Source organism: Vespula pensylvanica, chromosome 2 (genome assembly GCF_014466175.1).
Source record: "Vespula pensylvanica isolate Volc-1 chromosome 2, ASM1446617v1, whole genome shotgun sequence".
NCBI classification, from domain to species: domain Eukaryota; kingdom Metazoa; phylum Arthropoda; class Insecta; order Hymenoptera; family Vespidae; genus Vespula; species Vespula pensylvanica.
In genome coordinates, this window is record NC_057686.1 from 11,374,145 (window position 1) to 11,386,504 (window position 12,360).

The window sequence follows — 12,360 nt, forward strand, 5'->3', positions numbered from 1 at the left end:
CAATAAGAATGATATTAAAGTACTATACAAACGATAATTAATTTTTTTCCACATAACAATATTCTTAAAATAATTAATATAATCTATAATCTATGTCTCTTATTGTACTGTAAAGAAATTTTTTAATTACTTAGGATAAATGGATAAGAAAGGTATAATAACTTTCTATTTGTTTATTATATAAAGTGTTCACTTTATTTTTCGGACGTCAGGCGTAAGAAATAACAGCAGAATCTCTGTTGTTAAAATATAAGAAGTACGAAACGTCTTGTTTAATCGAAAAGTCCAAAGCCCATGTCATCATCCTCGGAATCAGATTCCTCTTTCTTTTCTTCTTTCTTTTCTGCAGCAGGAGCTTCTGCAGCAGCAGCTGGTGCAGCAACAGTAGCAGTAACAGCTGCAAACTTGCTAGGATCCTGAAAATTTCATATTATATTAAGTATTGTTCTAATAAAAAACAAAGTGGATTTTTCTGTTAAAGATAATTTTCAGACAGCGCATTCACGCTATTTTTCAACAGAGAACTTGACGCGCCAGTGGGTTCAACTATTTCTAGCTCTAGCACGGGATTCAAGCTCTTTAGACGTGTAATATTTTCATCATAAATATAATTATGCATTTTAATTTAATTTAATTTAATTCAATTCAAATATTTTACCTTAATGTATTCTTTGATTGTCGTAGCTTCAGGGAATTCGACATCAGTAACAGCAGCAACAGCCAACAAGTTTTTGAAACCATTGGCGATGCTATGTGGTGCGCTAGCAACAGTCGGATAGCCAATGGCTAAACAAACCGATGCTAAGTTTGCAACACCAGCTAAGAACTTCTCACGAAGATCTTCAGGTTTGATATCCAAAATTTCGGGTGCAAAAATAGTGCCAGAATCATAAACTTGTTCCACGAGCAAACCATACGAGAATGGAGAAATATTTAACATGTTCAAAAGAGTTGCTTCAGAAGCACCTACTTTATCACCAGGTTTAAGAATATGTACATCATTCTAAAAGATAGAAAAATGTTAGTTAAAGAAATTTACCGGATAGTTTGATCTTTCATATATATACTTACAATAATTTCAATAGTACCCTTGGAAATTTTTGTCGGTATACTCAAAGCTTGGAAGAAAGAAGTTTTTTCTGGACCAAGACCAGTATTTTGAGCTGGAATTACAACGCTCAGAGGTGCGATAGCACCTGCTCTAGCTGGAGCTCTGACTTTATTCTCCAACAATTTATCTCGTACCTCTATCAAATCACCTCGCGTGAAAACAAATCCAACATTGCCACGAATATGAGGCAATAATTTCTCCAACGCAGCATTTCGTTCGATGTGACCACGAATAGCTTTACGCATCATAGTATTCTTTCCCATAAGTACCACGGCATTTCCACGCAAGGACATACGAATCTGCTGCATTTGCTTTGATCCGACATTGTCCGCTCCCACGATAAAACATTTTGGATAGTCATCTAAGAGTTGCTAAAAAGTTCAAATATTTTTGATTTTTTCTAAGATAAAAATTTACAGAGATAGTAAAAACATTCGTAGATATTTTTATGAAAATATATGCTATGCATACGTACAACAAGTTTAGTGAAGTAATTAGACTTCCAAGTTGCTTTGTCCTCCCTACCCATCTTAATGTGTGCGTAGGGATACCTTACGGAAATTTAAGGACTGAAACAAAATTGTAAATTTCATCCTAAATTTCATCAATTTAATAACACGATGTCATAGAAATACAACGAATTAACGCAAATCTGGCAATTACATCTCAACGATTGAATAGCTTTCTTAATTATTACCATGTGACAACATAACCTGAAGATTATTTTAAATATTTTAAGAGTATATTTACGATTTATTACATTTTCAATTGTTATATATTAAAATTAAATTACAGATTTATAATTAGAACACAAACGATACGTGAACAAAAAACGATGTTTGTGTGAAAATTCGAAAAAAAAGAAAAATTAAACAAGGGAAAAAACATACCTCAGCAAGGAGAACGATACAGTGGGAAAGGAAACGGAAATTTAATCTATAATGCGTGTAATCGGCATTGATAAAAAAAGACAACATAGATTGGAAAGTTAAAAGATTAAATTTATTATTTCCGGTATACTGTGCCATCTACCGTAAGATAAATGTATTACATATATATTATTCTCATCAAATATTTTAAATAGTTTGCGGGAATTTCACTTAATAACTTTCTTGCATATTTATTTAATGCGAAGTATTTGAAACTAAGTCAGGTGATGTTCTGTAATTAAATCTTCAATTAAACTCAAGTGATTGAACTGTCATTATAAATTAATATAAAACACATAGCAATGAATTTGTACCAGAAGATAAAAACGAAAAAGTATAACAATAGTAAAGTTTCGACCAATCACATTGCTCAATTCGACTGCCATAACAATAACCAACGATACGATCAAAAAATTCAGCATGTTGGAGCTCTACTGTTACGCTTTCTATGCACAACCAATCGGATTGCAATATCTTCTGTTCATAATTCGACACGATAAGATACATACATAACCAACAATGTAAATCATAGAAATTGTTTAAGTGAATATTGAAATCTTGTCTTATTGCGAAAATAAAATGAATCATTCGTACGTTAAAGTGTATCATATGAACTCTGAAGAATTACAAGATTAAATACTTCAGTCAATCAATTTATTTCTTTATTATTCCAATTATATCGATTAATAATAGAATATTGAATGCATAAATTCGTTACTCAAGATTATATTATAACAAGATGAATCCCATAAAAATAGATAAATTCAATTAAAAGATTTACGAAACATTTCTCAAATATTTCGAAAGATTTACTTCTATAACCTATAATACAACGAATGAAAAATTAAACTCGCTATTACGAAATATTATTGGAGATTCCTACTTACGAAAAGTCGTTGTTACGAAAAGTGTGTGTAGCTAATATTAAACACGATAATAATATCAAGCAATATTATCTATAATCTTTTTATTAGATTGCCTGTACCTATTGAGTAAAGAGGAAACTTTTTAATAGAATACGAATAATAAAAAATAAAATATAGCAAACGTATTTAAGTAAAAAATTTCCTCATTTTTTTTTTGTTAGTCATACTTTATCTTCGCGACGAAACATTCGACATACTTTCACGTATAAAATGTTGTCGCTACCTACGTGACTTCAATCGCGTCATCACGCTGCATATTCGTATTTGCTTGATGTTCCACACTGGACGATCATCGATAAAAATTACGACAGGGAATTTCCGCCGGGCCGCATTATTTGCTCTACTGGTCCGTACCTTGGACATTATAAGTAGATATAGGTATAAAGTAGACAAAGACCAGAATTGGACGAGAATAATCTTAAACATATAACGCAAAAGGTTAAAGAGGTTAAGTACACGAATTGCATCTAAAGTACACAAAGTCGGACGTCTGTTTGAGACATTTGATTGGTAGGATAATGATCAAACTTGTGTGACGTCATCATCGGCATAGTTATATCCCTTGAATAAATCCCGATACGAAGAACATACTAGTATGAATATAATATTGATAGTATGATCTATATAACCTCACAAAAAATAAATGAACAATTCTTTAAAAACTTATGTATATTCGTATTACTATTTTATAGGTTTTCAGATAATTAATCTGTATCATTTAAATTACTAACCTAACATAACTGATTCGTTTGTACTACTTAAATGTCTGACCTCGTAAGAATAATTAACCACCTGACCATCTACGAGTGAGTGAGACTTATTATTAGAAATATCTATCGACACGTTCTTTGCCATGCTCTTTTTTTGATTAACACGTTGTATACCGGATTGACCCATGAATGGCCTACATTATTGCATTCATTGTAAACGTTTATAAAACGTGAGTTATGATATATATAAAATCAACAAAACAATTAGTGGATACAGAAATGGGAAATATATAATATACGCCATGAACAAAACATAATGATTAATATTAGTTAAAAAATGTTTCTTTATTTTTTCGCGAATATCCAACGAATTTCTTAATATTTTTGCATATAGTGATAAATGATCTTTGAGAGAAAATTTAATGGATCTTCAAAAGTGTCCATCTCAAATATTTCAGTACGGAATAATATAAATATTTATTCTATATTTTGGAACTAGATGATTTAATGGATATAATTGTTTACTCGTTTTATTTGTTATTTATATTCTGTGTAAAAAAGTTATACGACTGTCGCCGTACAACAATAAGAAACAACTAGTGTAATTAAGAAGACACAATTGGTAATTTGAAAATAATAGTATGTTTGCTTGTGAATCGAAAACGATCGACCATAGTAAACACATCGGAGACATATCACGATATGAAAATTATTTATGCGAAATAGCATTTATTAGCAAACGTTAGCTGATGATATTACGAAATATTTCATGATTATCTTTTCTTATATAAAATAATTATAATGGCCTAAACGGAAAGTTTGATATAGGCCATTTGTGTACCGAAAGTAATAAACGTTATAGAGTTTGATAAATATATAAAAAATATGTAGATAATTGCTGATAATAATAGAGCGCTGTTTACAGATAAGGAAGCTTTGTCATTAAATAATAATGCTTTTTTATCGATTGGGTAAAATTTCATTTGTAATAGAAAAGTTCATTTTTGCAAATCAAATTAAATTTAGTTTGTAACAGTAAAGCTTTGCTTATCTGAATAAATAAAAATAAATGAAAATTGTAGTAGCAGCGTAATATCAGTAAACGATGAAATATTAATTTAAGACAAAATTCTACGATTACTAAAAATAATCTACTTGGTCGATAAAAAGTAGATTTATTTACGACAATTTAAAAATAGATTATTACCGAAAATTTTTTATAATTAATAAGCATATAATTTAGAATTAGAGTTAGTCAATAACAACTTAAACACAAAAAGTAAAACACGAAGTAAGACGACTCTCTAGGAAGGTAATCTTAATAGGACAATGATCCGACTCGACTGACACCGTTATCGGAATTGTTATTAACACTATAAAAGCACTGAAAACGAAGTTACTTATATATAACTTGTCGATAATAGTTTATTGATATTGGACTTAGTCGGTAACAATATATCACTTCCTTATCGGCTCTTCAGTGCTCGGTTGTTATCGACAGATTCCTGTCTTACCGATAAATAAAAAAACTCTGCCGGTAAGTTTAACTACATACTATATACGAATGAATTATGGTCTCTTTTATAAGCTTATTTATAAAAGGGAAATTAGTAGAATTATTATATTATTTTCGAGAAATAAACTAAAACGTTTCATTGGGTATCTTTTTAAATGATGTTGTTTTCAAATATTTTGATGAATCCCAAGCAATTAATAATTGCAGTACAATTATATTATAACTATACGATGTAGTACGAATTATATCGTTATTAGTACGGTCGTAATTAATTTATATAAATATGAAATGTATTAGTTCTAAAAGAGAAGCAAATAATAAATAAAAAATAATTTACGCTTTATTATCTCTAATTTTTCATTAAATATTAAATTTGTTTAAACAAATGTAAGACCGACATAAACGAAAATAATTTTGATTATTCATCGAATGTCTATAATCTTTTATGACCTTTTATGCATAAATTAATGAACTACGATAGGAAAAAATAATGAAATAGCATCCATTTATCATAGAATGCAGCAATCACGAGAATTCGCATAAGAGATAATGAAAGATAAAAATTACACTTACGGTTGCAGAAATTACACTTCTCGCGACCACATTAATGATCGACGAACATTAAAAAGGCAACAATAAACCGGATAGAGATTTATGCAACCGTAAATTATTGCACGGTTTATAATTTTACCGTCCTAGATATGAAACATTTTGCTAATAACGTCAACTAACGATTTAAAATGTCTATTAAATTCGAAGAGCGTATAAAAAAGTATTTAGAAAAAAAAAAAAATATTTTGAGAAAAAGTTCGATAATAATCGATTTATGTCTTCATTCGAGAAATGCTATCTTACTGTGCTTAAAAAGAACTCAAACAAAATGCTAGGTTGTGATAAGATTACAGCAGCTTTTAATCTAGGTGAATTGCGATTCCAATATCATTCCCTGTCCAGGTTTCAACAGTGTCGTTCATCAGATTACAAAATGCCAGGTAAAAAAATTTATTCGCCATTTGTTTAAAAAAAGTTAATTCATATGTCATATTTTTGTAAACAATTAGCACAAAACAATGTAACATTTAACATTTTATATCGTACAGGAAACTATATATAATACGTTGCTATATACTTATATGTAAAATAATATTTACGTATTCATTTTTATCATATTGTCATGAATATTTCTAAATGAAAATTTTATAATATCACAGCATACAGGTGGCTTAGTCGTTCGGCGGGATTGCCAGTACCCGAAACAGCTATCGTTGGTGGACGTGACATAGACGGAAGTACTATCTATGTTGGCAAAGCTTACCATGAAGGTGACCTACTTCCGGCAAAAGTCATTCCCGAGAAAAATGTTGCTTATGTTTGTCACAACGGCGAAGAACATCCCAAATCTGAGTTCGAGGTAAGGAGTAAATATATATATATATATATATATATATATATATAATTTATTATTATTTTTATTTATCTATTTATATATAAGTATATATATATAAATATCAATATATATATATATAAAACTTTTGTTAAATTCTTTAATATAAAATAATATTTTTATTAAAATCTTTATGTGTGTGTGTGTGTATGAAATAATGGATAACAAATTTTTTTTTAATCTTACTGTATATATAAGAAAAATAGATAATTACATTTATGTTCATCTATTTATGAAAAATATTAGTTTATAATAGTATTATTAGTTCATACCAGTAGATATATCTTGTCCGTTGAATTATTAATACTGTAATTGATTTATGTCTTTTATTTTAATTTCAATATCGATATCAAGTATCGATATTTAATTTGAATTATTATTTCCGAACGATATATATTACTATTTTTTCCAATTTAGATTAGGAAAGATGTGTGAATACAAAGTTACACGTATAAGCAGATACATATAAGTGAAACGATAGATTTTCGAATGATTATCACCATGTCGATCGATTTCGGTCCTCTTATAATCTTATCGCATCGCTAAGAAAACAAACGATATTCCCGATATGTTACTTTTCGCTTGAATACATCGTGAGTCAAGGTAAATTTCCAAGATAGTCATGCACGTAAAAGGGAAACTAACGGTTAAAGAAAACTTTTTTTTGTTCAATAAATCAAGCTTATTGCACAAGACTATTAACTAGATAACTTCGTATCAAGGTGAAATCGATCCATTTATAAGTTAGATATGTAAAAAAATAAAAGAAAATAAAAGAAAAAAGTAAAAAACTAAAAACAAGAAAAATAATGTTCGAAATAATACGTTACGAGGAATAGAATTAATAATTATCTTTTGTCTAAACTTATAAGATAAATTTATATTGAGAATATTTATATTAAATTATATTGATTATATGAATTCATTCATATTACGTGAGTTGCGTATTTAATAATAAAATTATTTCTGATTTAGGTATTGTGCCAAAGCGAATACGCATGGGAATTTTGCAGTAACGGATCCATTCCTGCTGATGCCGTAGTTGGTGGAGAAACATGCGACGGAGAGACACTATACATTGGCCGTGTTCTTCACAAAGGTTCTCAAACCGTTGGCAAGGTTTCTAACAACTTTATATCTATGTTTGTATATTTTATTGAATATTTTGGGATATGGATAAACCTACTAAATTTATTACATAGGTACAACCCAGCCACGGCTGCCTTTATATTCCTTTTGATGGAGAAGAATTGTCTTTCAAGGACTACGAAGTCCTTACTGTTCGTTGAAATATTTGAACATTTTTCCGATTCATTCCAATATAATATGAAACAATTAACGCTAAAGAATGAGCTAATATATTGTTATCTTAAAGTTTGATTTATAAATAAATACAATCAATCAAGGAATCAGTTAATATAAATTTATGTTATTTACAAAGTGACTATCGTATTTATCTTATTTTTATCACGAACACTCGAAAGCGATAGATTATCAGAATGATATATACGTATATACTTCAATGATTATATACCGATGGATAAACTTTTTCTAATCGTTCGACAATTTCGATTAAAGATGACTCACTACTATTTTTGCTCTCTTCGTTTTATTGTATTTGATTTAAATAATAAATTAGTAGCACGGAAGGAAATCATGAGTGCACGAACCTTCAAAATCACATTATTGCTACGCTTCGTGATCACAACGGAAACGATGGCGTTTTGATGCAACGTATCTATACCTTTTTTTTTTTTGAAAGAGAACTTTGGACAAAAGAAAGCGAGTTACGACACGGCGCGATCCGACGTGTAGACAGTGAAAACAGTGAATGGCCACTAAATATAACTAAATAACAAAACGGTCTGACCTAGAAGCATCGCATATCGTGTTGGGGCCAACGAGTCACGCGACGATGTCGCTTCGCCTTCGCCGATTCGTCGTTTATCTTTTGTTGTCAAACAAAATGCTAATAAAATTCTTACAAAACGGGACGTTTTCGAAATGATAAATATTTCGTGCTTCTATATATTTATTTTTTCGAATAAACGTCATACAAATATTTAGAAAATTAAGAAAAAGAAAGAACAAAGAAATAAAAATAAGATCAGAGAACATCCATTCCTTTTTATTTTGAAATATATTGACTTAATCATTCGTACAGTATTCGTTGGCAAATTTTATACCGTTACTTCTAGACAGTACGTTGAATACGAGAAGTACTTAACTCTAAACTCGAGCCCGCCTAAGCGCTTGCATTCGACAATGCGCCCACTGCATACATGTAATTAGAGAGGTACACGCGACGAAACATTGATTACACCGTCGAAACATCACAACACAACAGAACTGTTATAGCACTGAATCGAATATTTTACAAGCATCACTCGAATTGCAAGCATTACTCACTTGACGACGTCATACAATCAACTTAAGAGCCAGGGCCGACCGTAGATACATAATGTGTGCTTGTGCAATATTATTGTTCTCTATCAACTACTGAAAACCATTCTTTGGATCCATCGATGAAATCGTTTTTGCATCGAAACGAAGAACGGTGCTTTTCGAAGATTTTTACCTTAAACGCACTCTTACGTTTTGACGTAGTAGATCTAAATCTTTCTATTAAATCACTATCGTTATAAGAAAGTCCTGGGACGTTTGTGTATTAAATTAACGAAACGATCGATGAAAATCGTTATAAACAATTGTAATTTTCTACAAGAAGAAATGAAATTGAATATATGCTAATAAAGTGTATTTACATATACAAATTTGAGCACGAATTGACGAAATCTTCTTAATCTTAGCCATTAAGCTAAGTACTAAAAGGCTTTCTTAAGCATTTGTGAGCATGACTTGACGATTGAAATATTGGCGTTGACAAAATTTAAATAATTGTCATGAATAATTATGATTTTTTATAAGAAGTCATTAAAGTATATTTATACATGCGAATTTAAAAACGAATTAATAAAATCTCGTCAATCTTACTCATTAAGCCGAGTAATAAATACTTTCTTAAGCATTTATGAGTATTGGCCTTGACGAAGTTATAAATAATTTTCTGTTTCTGTATTATAAATGACTTATTTGCTTCGGTTCATCGTATGCAGCATATCAATAAAGGATTACCTTTTATTTACGTTTAGTGACTCATCCGGAATAAAGGATTGAGACTCCTTCGTGACATAACTACTTACTTGGCATTCGCGATCAGATTTGGCTGAAGGGCCTGGAGCGGTTCGATTAAAAGAGCAGTCACCCGGCCAACGAAAATATCTGGGTTCAGTCACTCGAAGGCTCAATCGAAAGTTTTCAACGAATTTTATATGTACGTGTACAGATATAAATCGTATCGATAAATAATTACCTGCACATCATAAAAGTAAGATCAAAAAAAAAAAGAAAAAAGAAACAAACAAAAAATAAAGAAAAACAAAAAAATGTAAAAAAAAAAAAAATAGAAACTAATCGAAAGCTTACCGTTTTCCAGTTGAAATTAATTATAAATCACGTAGCGTCTGACGAGGATCTTGAAAATAACATTGAGGAAATAACGGTTCTATTATGCAGATAGTATAAATGAAAAATAAATACGAGAATCGCGACGATACGTCATAAAAGAGGAAGAAGATTAAACCGGTGGCAAGCCTTTCGAAGATCGATACATTCCTGTTGAGTCCGAGTGGTGATCACGATGACTTCGCGGAGCCGTCTCGGATGATCGAAGGTCAAAGAAAAATTATCCTGTCATTTGCATTTGAACGTACAAAGTAACGTAATCGTCGGTTTGTTATAATAGACCGTCTAGCAAGCGTTATTATGAGATTTCAAAACTTACAACGATGAATCGTTCGAATGAAAATATATAATATTCGATGCAATCGATTACTTGATTTAATCTCTTCCAGGTAAGAACGTCCATACATTTATCCCGACTTCTATGGGATAAAATCGTTTAAAAAAGATCATCCTCTCTTGGTACTGAATAAACTAGAGAGTTAAAACGACCAAGACGATAATTAATTCTTTGAATAATTTATCACGCTTAACTACGTATATATCTCTATCGTCTATACGATATCGACAATAACCAATTCAATAACCTCATATTATTTACTTTGTTAGTTGTTTTCCCTTTGAAAATTCACGAGTTCAAAGGATTCGAGATAATTGTTCTCGTGTCAACATTATTCACTATGATTACAGGAAAGTCGTTTCCTTGTCTCTTTTATCTACATGTCAACGTCTTTTCTATATATAGTTTAATCACATATATGTACGTATATATTTCTTTACGTATTTTCATGCTTCAAGGTTCAAGGAATAGTGGTAGCACGATAACATTATTAATATAATTATAATATATTAATAAATGTAATTCAGTATCATATATTTTAGTACTTTTTCGTAATCCAAAGTTATAGTGCGTTAGTGTTATAATCGTTGATCATGTAAACAGGTAGTAGTCTATTAAAAATATACATGTCATGTTATGTGTCAAAGATATCTACGATAATAACCGTGTGTCTCTTTTCCTGTTTACGGCTTATGGTTCCATTTTTTTTTGTTTTGTTAAGTGTTCGTATTCCTCGTATGTTTCAAAACGATCGATCGATCGATTATTAATCGATGCCAAGATTCCTTTCACCAAAAAATATGAAAAATAGAGAAAAAAAATGCAATACCATTGAAAGATCTGACATAACCGTGTACTCTAGTCGTATCTAATCGCATCTAGTTTCAAGGTGATTTTGATTGGCCATTGTGTAAGGAACTGTTGATGGACTAGACGCAAAGAATAGAGATTTTTAATTGGCATAAAAAAAGGATATAACGCTAAAGAATAGAAGATAAAGAAAAAAATATAATTACCGAATGTAAATCTTTTCAAATGTCGAAATAAATGGCGTGCAAAATAAAATGGTTTTTGATGAAACAAATTTAATAATCACGTCAATTTGTTCAACTGTTTCAATTGTTTGTTTTTATCTATTTTATCGTGTTATCTTTTGCTGAATATATTCCGTTAATGGCGTCATTGTAAAACACATTAAAAACAACGACTTGTCATGAAGTTGACATCAAAAAAACTCTAACAAGTAAGTATTATTCTGAAATTATCTTTCATGCGTGTTATAAAAATACAAGAAAAAAAAATACAACAGTTGACGAGTTATCTATCCGTGTGGACGAATACACTATTCGGACAATAAAGGTCATAATGTACTTAGAAAGAAACGGAAACGAGTAAAAAAGGTAAGATGCCATATTGATAAGAATCACTAATAGTTGAAGACTAAGAAATTGGATCGAAGGATGTGGAGAAAAAATAAAACGTCTGGAATATCTAGTAGCTTTCAAGGCCGAGTCAGTACTAGCACTGTTGCGAACGATCTTGTGTTTTATAGGGAACGCTTGCGCTGACCTTGACCCGAAAAGAGATTGACCACGGAATCGGAAACGTACTCGCTTGTTCTCGGCACGCGTGTTCTCCATCGAAGTGTGCTAAGAAGAATTCCGGCGCAGCGACGATGTTACTGGCAAGTACTGGCAAACGTTTAGAGTATGGACCGGCTGGGTGGATGTACTCGAGGGCAGCTCTCTTCAATATCGAGGAGGGGAGCGTGAGGTCGGAAGAGGAGGAGGAGGAGGAGGAGGAGAAAGAAGAAGGAAATCGTTCGCTGATGGAGAAGGAAGAGAGGAAGAGAGAGAGAGAAA

At 30.9% G+C, this 12,360-nt stretch overlaps 2 protein-coding genes across 2 annotated transcripts; one reads left to right on the forward strand and one right to left on the reverse strand.

Moving 5' to 3' along the window:
- Positions 1–172: 172 nt before the first annotated feature.
- On the reverse strand, positions 173–2,080 carry LOC122627415 (60S acidic ribosomal protein P0). The gene is made up of 5 exons (XM_043808520.1): positions 2,002–2,080; positions 1,587–1,680; positions 1,072–1,482; positions 659–1,003; positions 173–416 (listed from the first exon to the last, which is right to left on the reverse strand). Exons 2-5 carry the CDS (start codon positions 1,638–1,640, stop codon positions 273–275), a joined length of 954 nt encoding a protein of 317 aa, XP_043664455.1. The 5' UTR covers positions 1,641–1,680; positions 2,002–2,080; the 3' UTR covers positions 173–272.
- Positions 2,081–6,024: 3,944 nt separating this feature from the next.
- LOC122627416 lies at positions 6,025–8,213 on the forward strand. The gene is made up of 4 exons (XM_043808521.1): positions 6,025–6,184; positions 6,404–6,603; positions 7,612–7,755; positions 7,839–8,213. Exons 1-4 carry the CDS (start codon positions 6,073–6,075, stop codon positions 7,923–7,925), a joined length of 543 nt encoding a protein of 180 aa, XP_043664456.1. The 5' UTR covers positions 6,025–6,072; the 3' UTR covers positions 7,926–8,213.
- Positions 8,214–12,360: the final 4,147 nt, after the last annotated feature.

Bases quoted from the DNA above. Each gene is read 5' to 3' on its own strand.
- LOC122627415 (XM_043808520.1), bottom strand. From the start codon at position 1,640: ATGGGTAGGGAGGACAAAGCAACTTGGAAGTCTAATTACTTCACTAAA. The intron at 1,483-1,586 runs GTACGTATGCAT...TGAACTTTTTAG, and splicing joins ATTACTTCACTAAACTTGTT to CAACTCTTAGATGACTATCC. The intron at 417-658 runs GTAAAATATTTG...TGAAATTTTCAG, and splicing joins CAATCAAAGAATACATTAAG to GATCCTAGCAAGTTTGCAGC.
- LOC122627416 (XM_043808521.1), top strand. From the start codon at position 6,073: ATGCTAGGTTGTGATAAGATTACAGCAGCTTTTAATCTAGGTGAATTG. The intron at 6,185-6,403 runs GTAAAAAAATTT...ATAATATCACAG, and splicing joins ATCAGATTACAAAATGCCAG to CATACAGGTGGCTTAGTCGT. The intron at 6,604-7,611 runs GTAAGGAGTAAA...TTTCTGATTTAG, and splicing joins ATCCCAAATCTGAGTTCGAG to GTATTGTGCCAAAGCGAATA.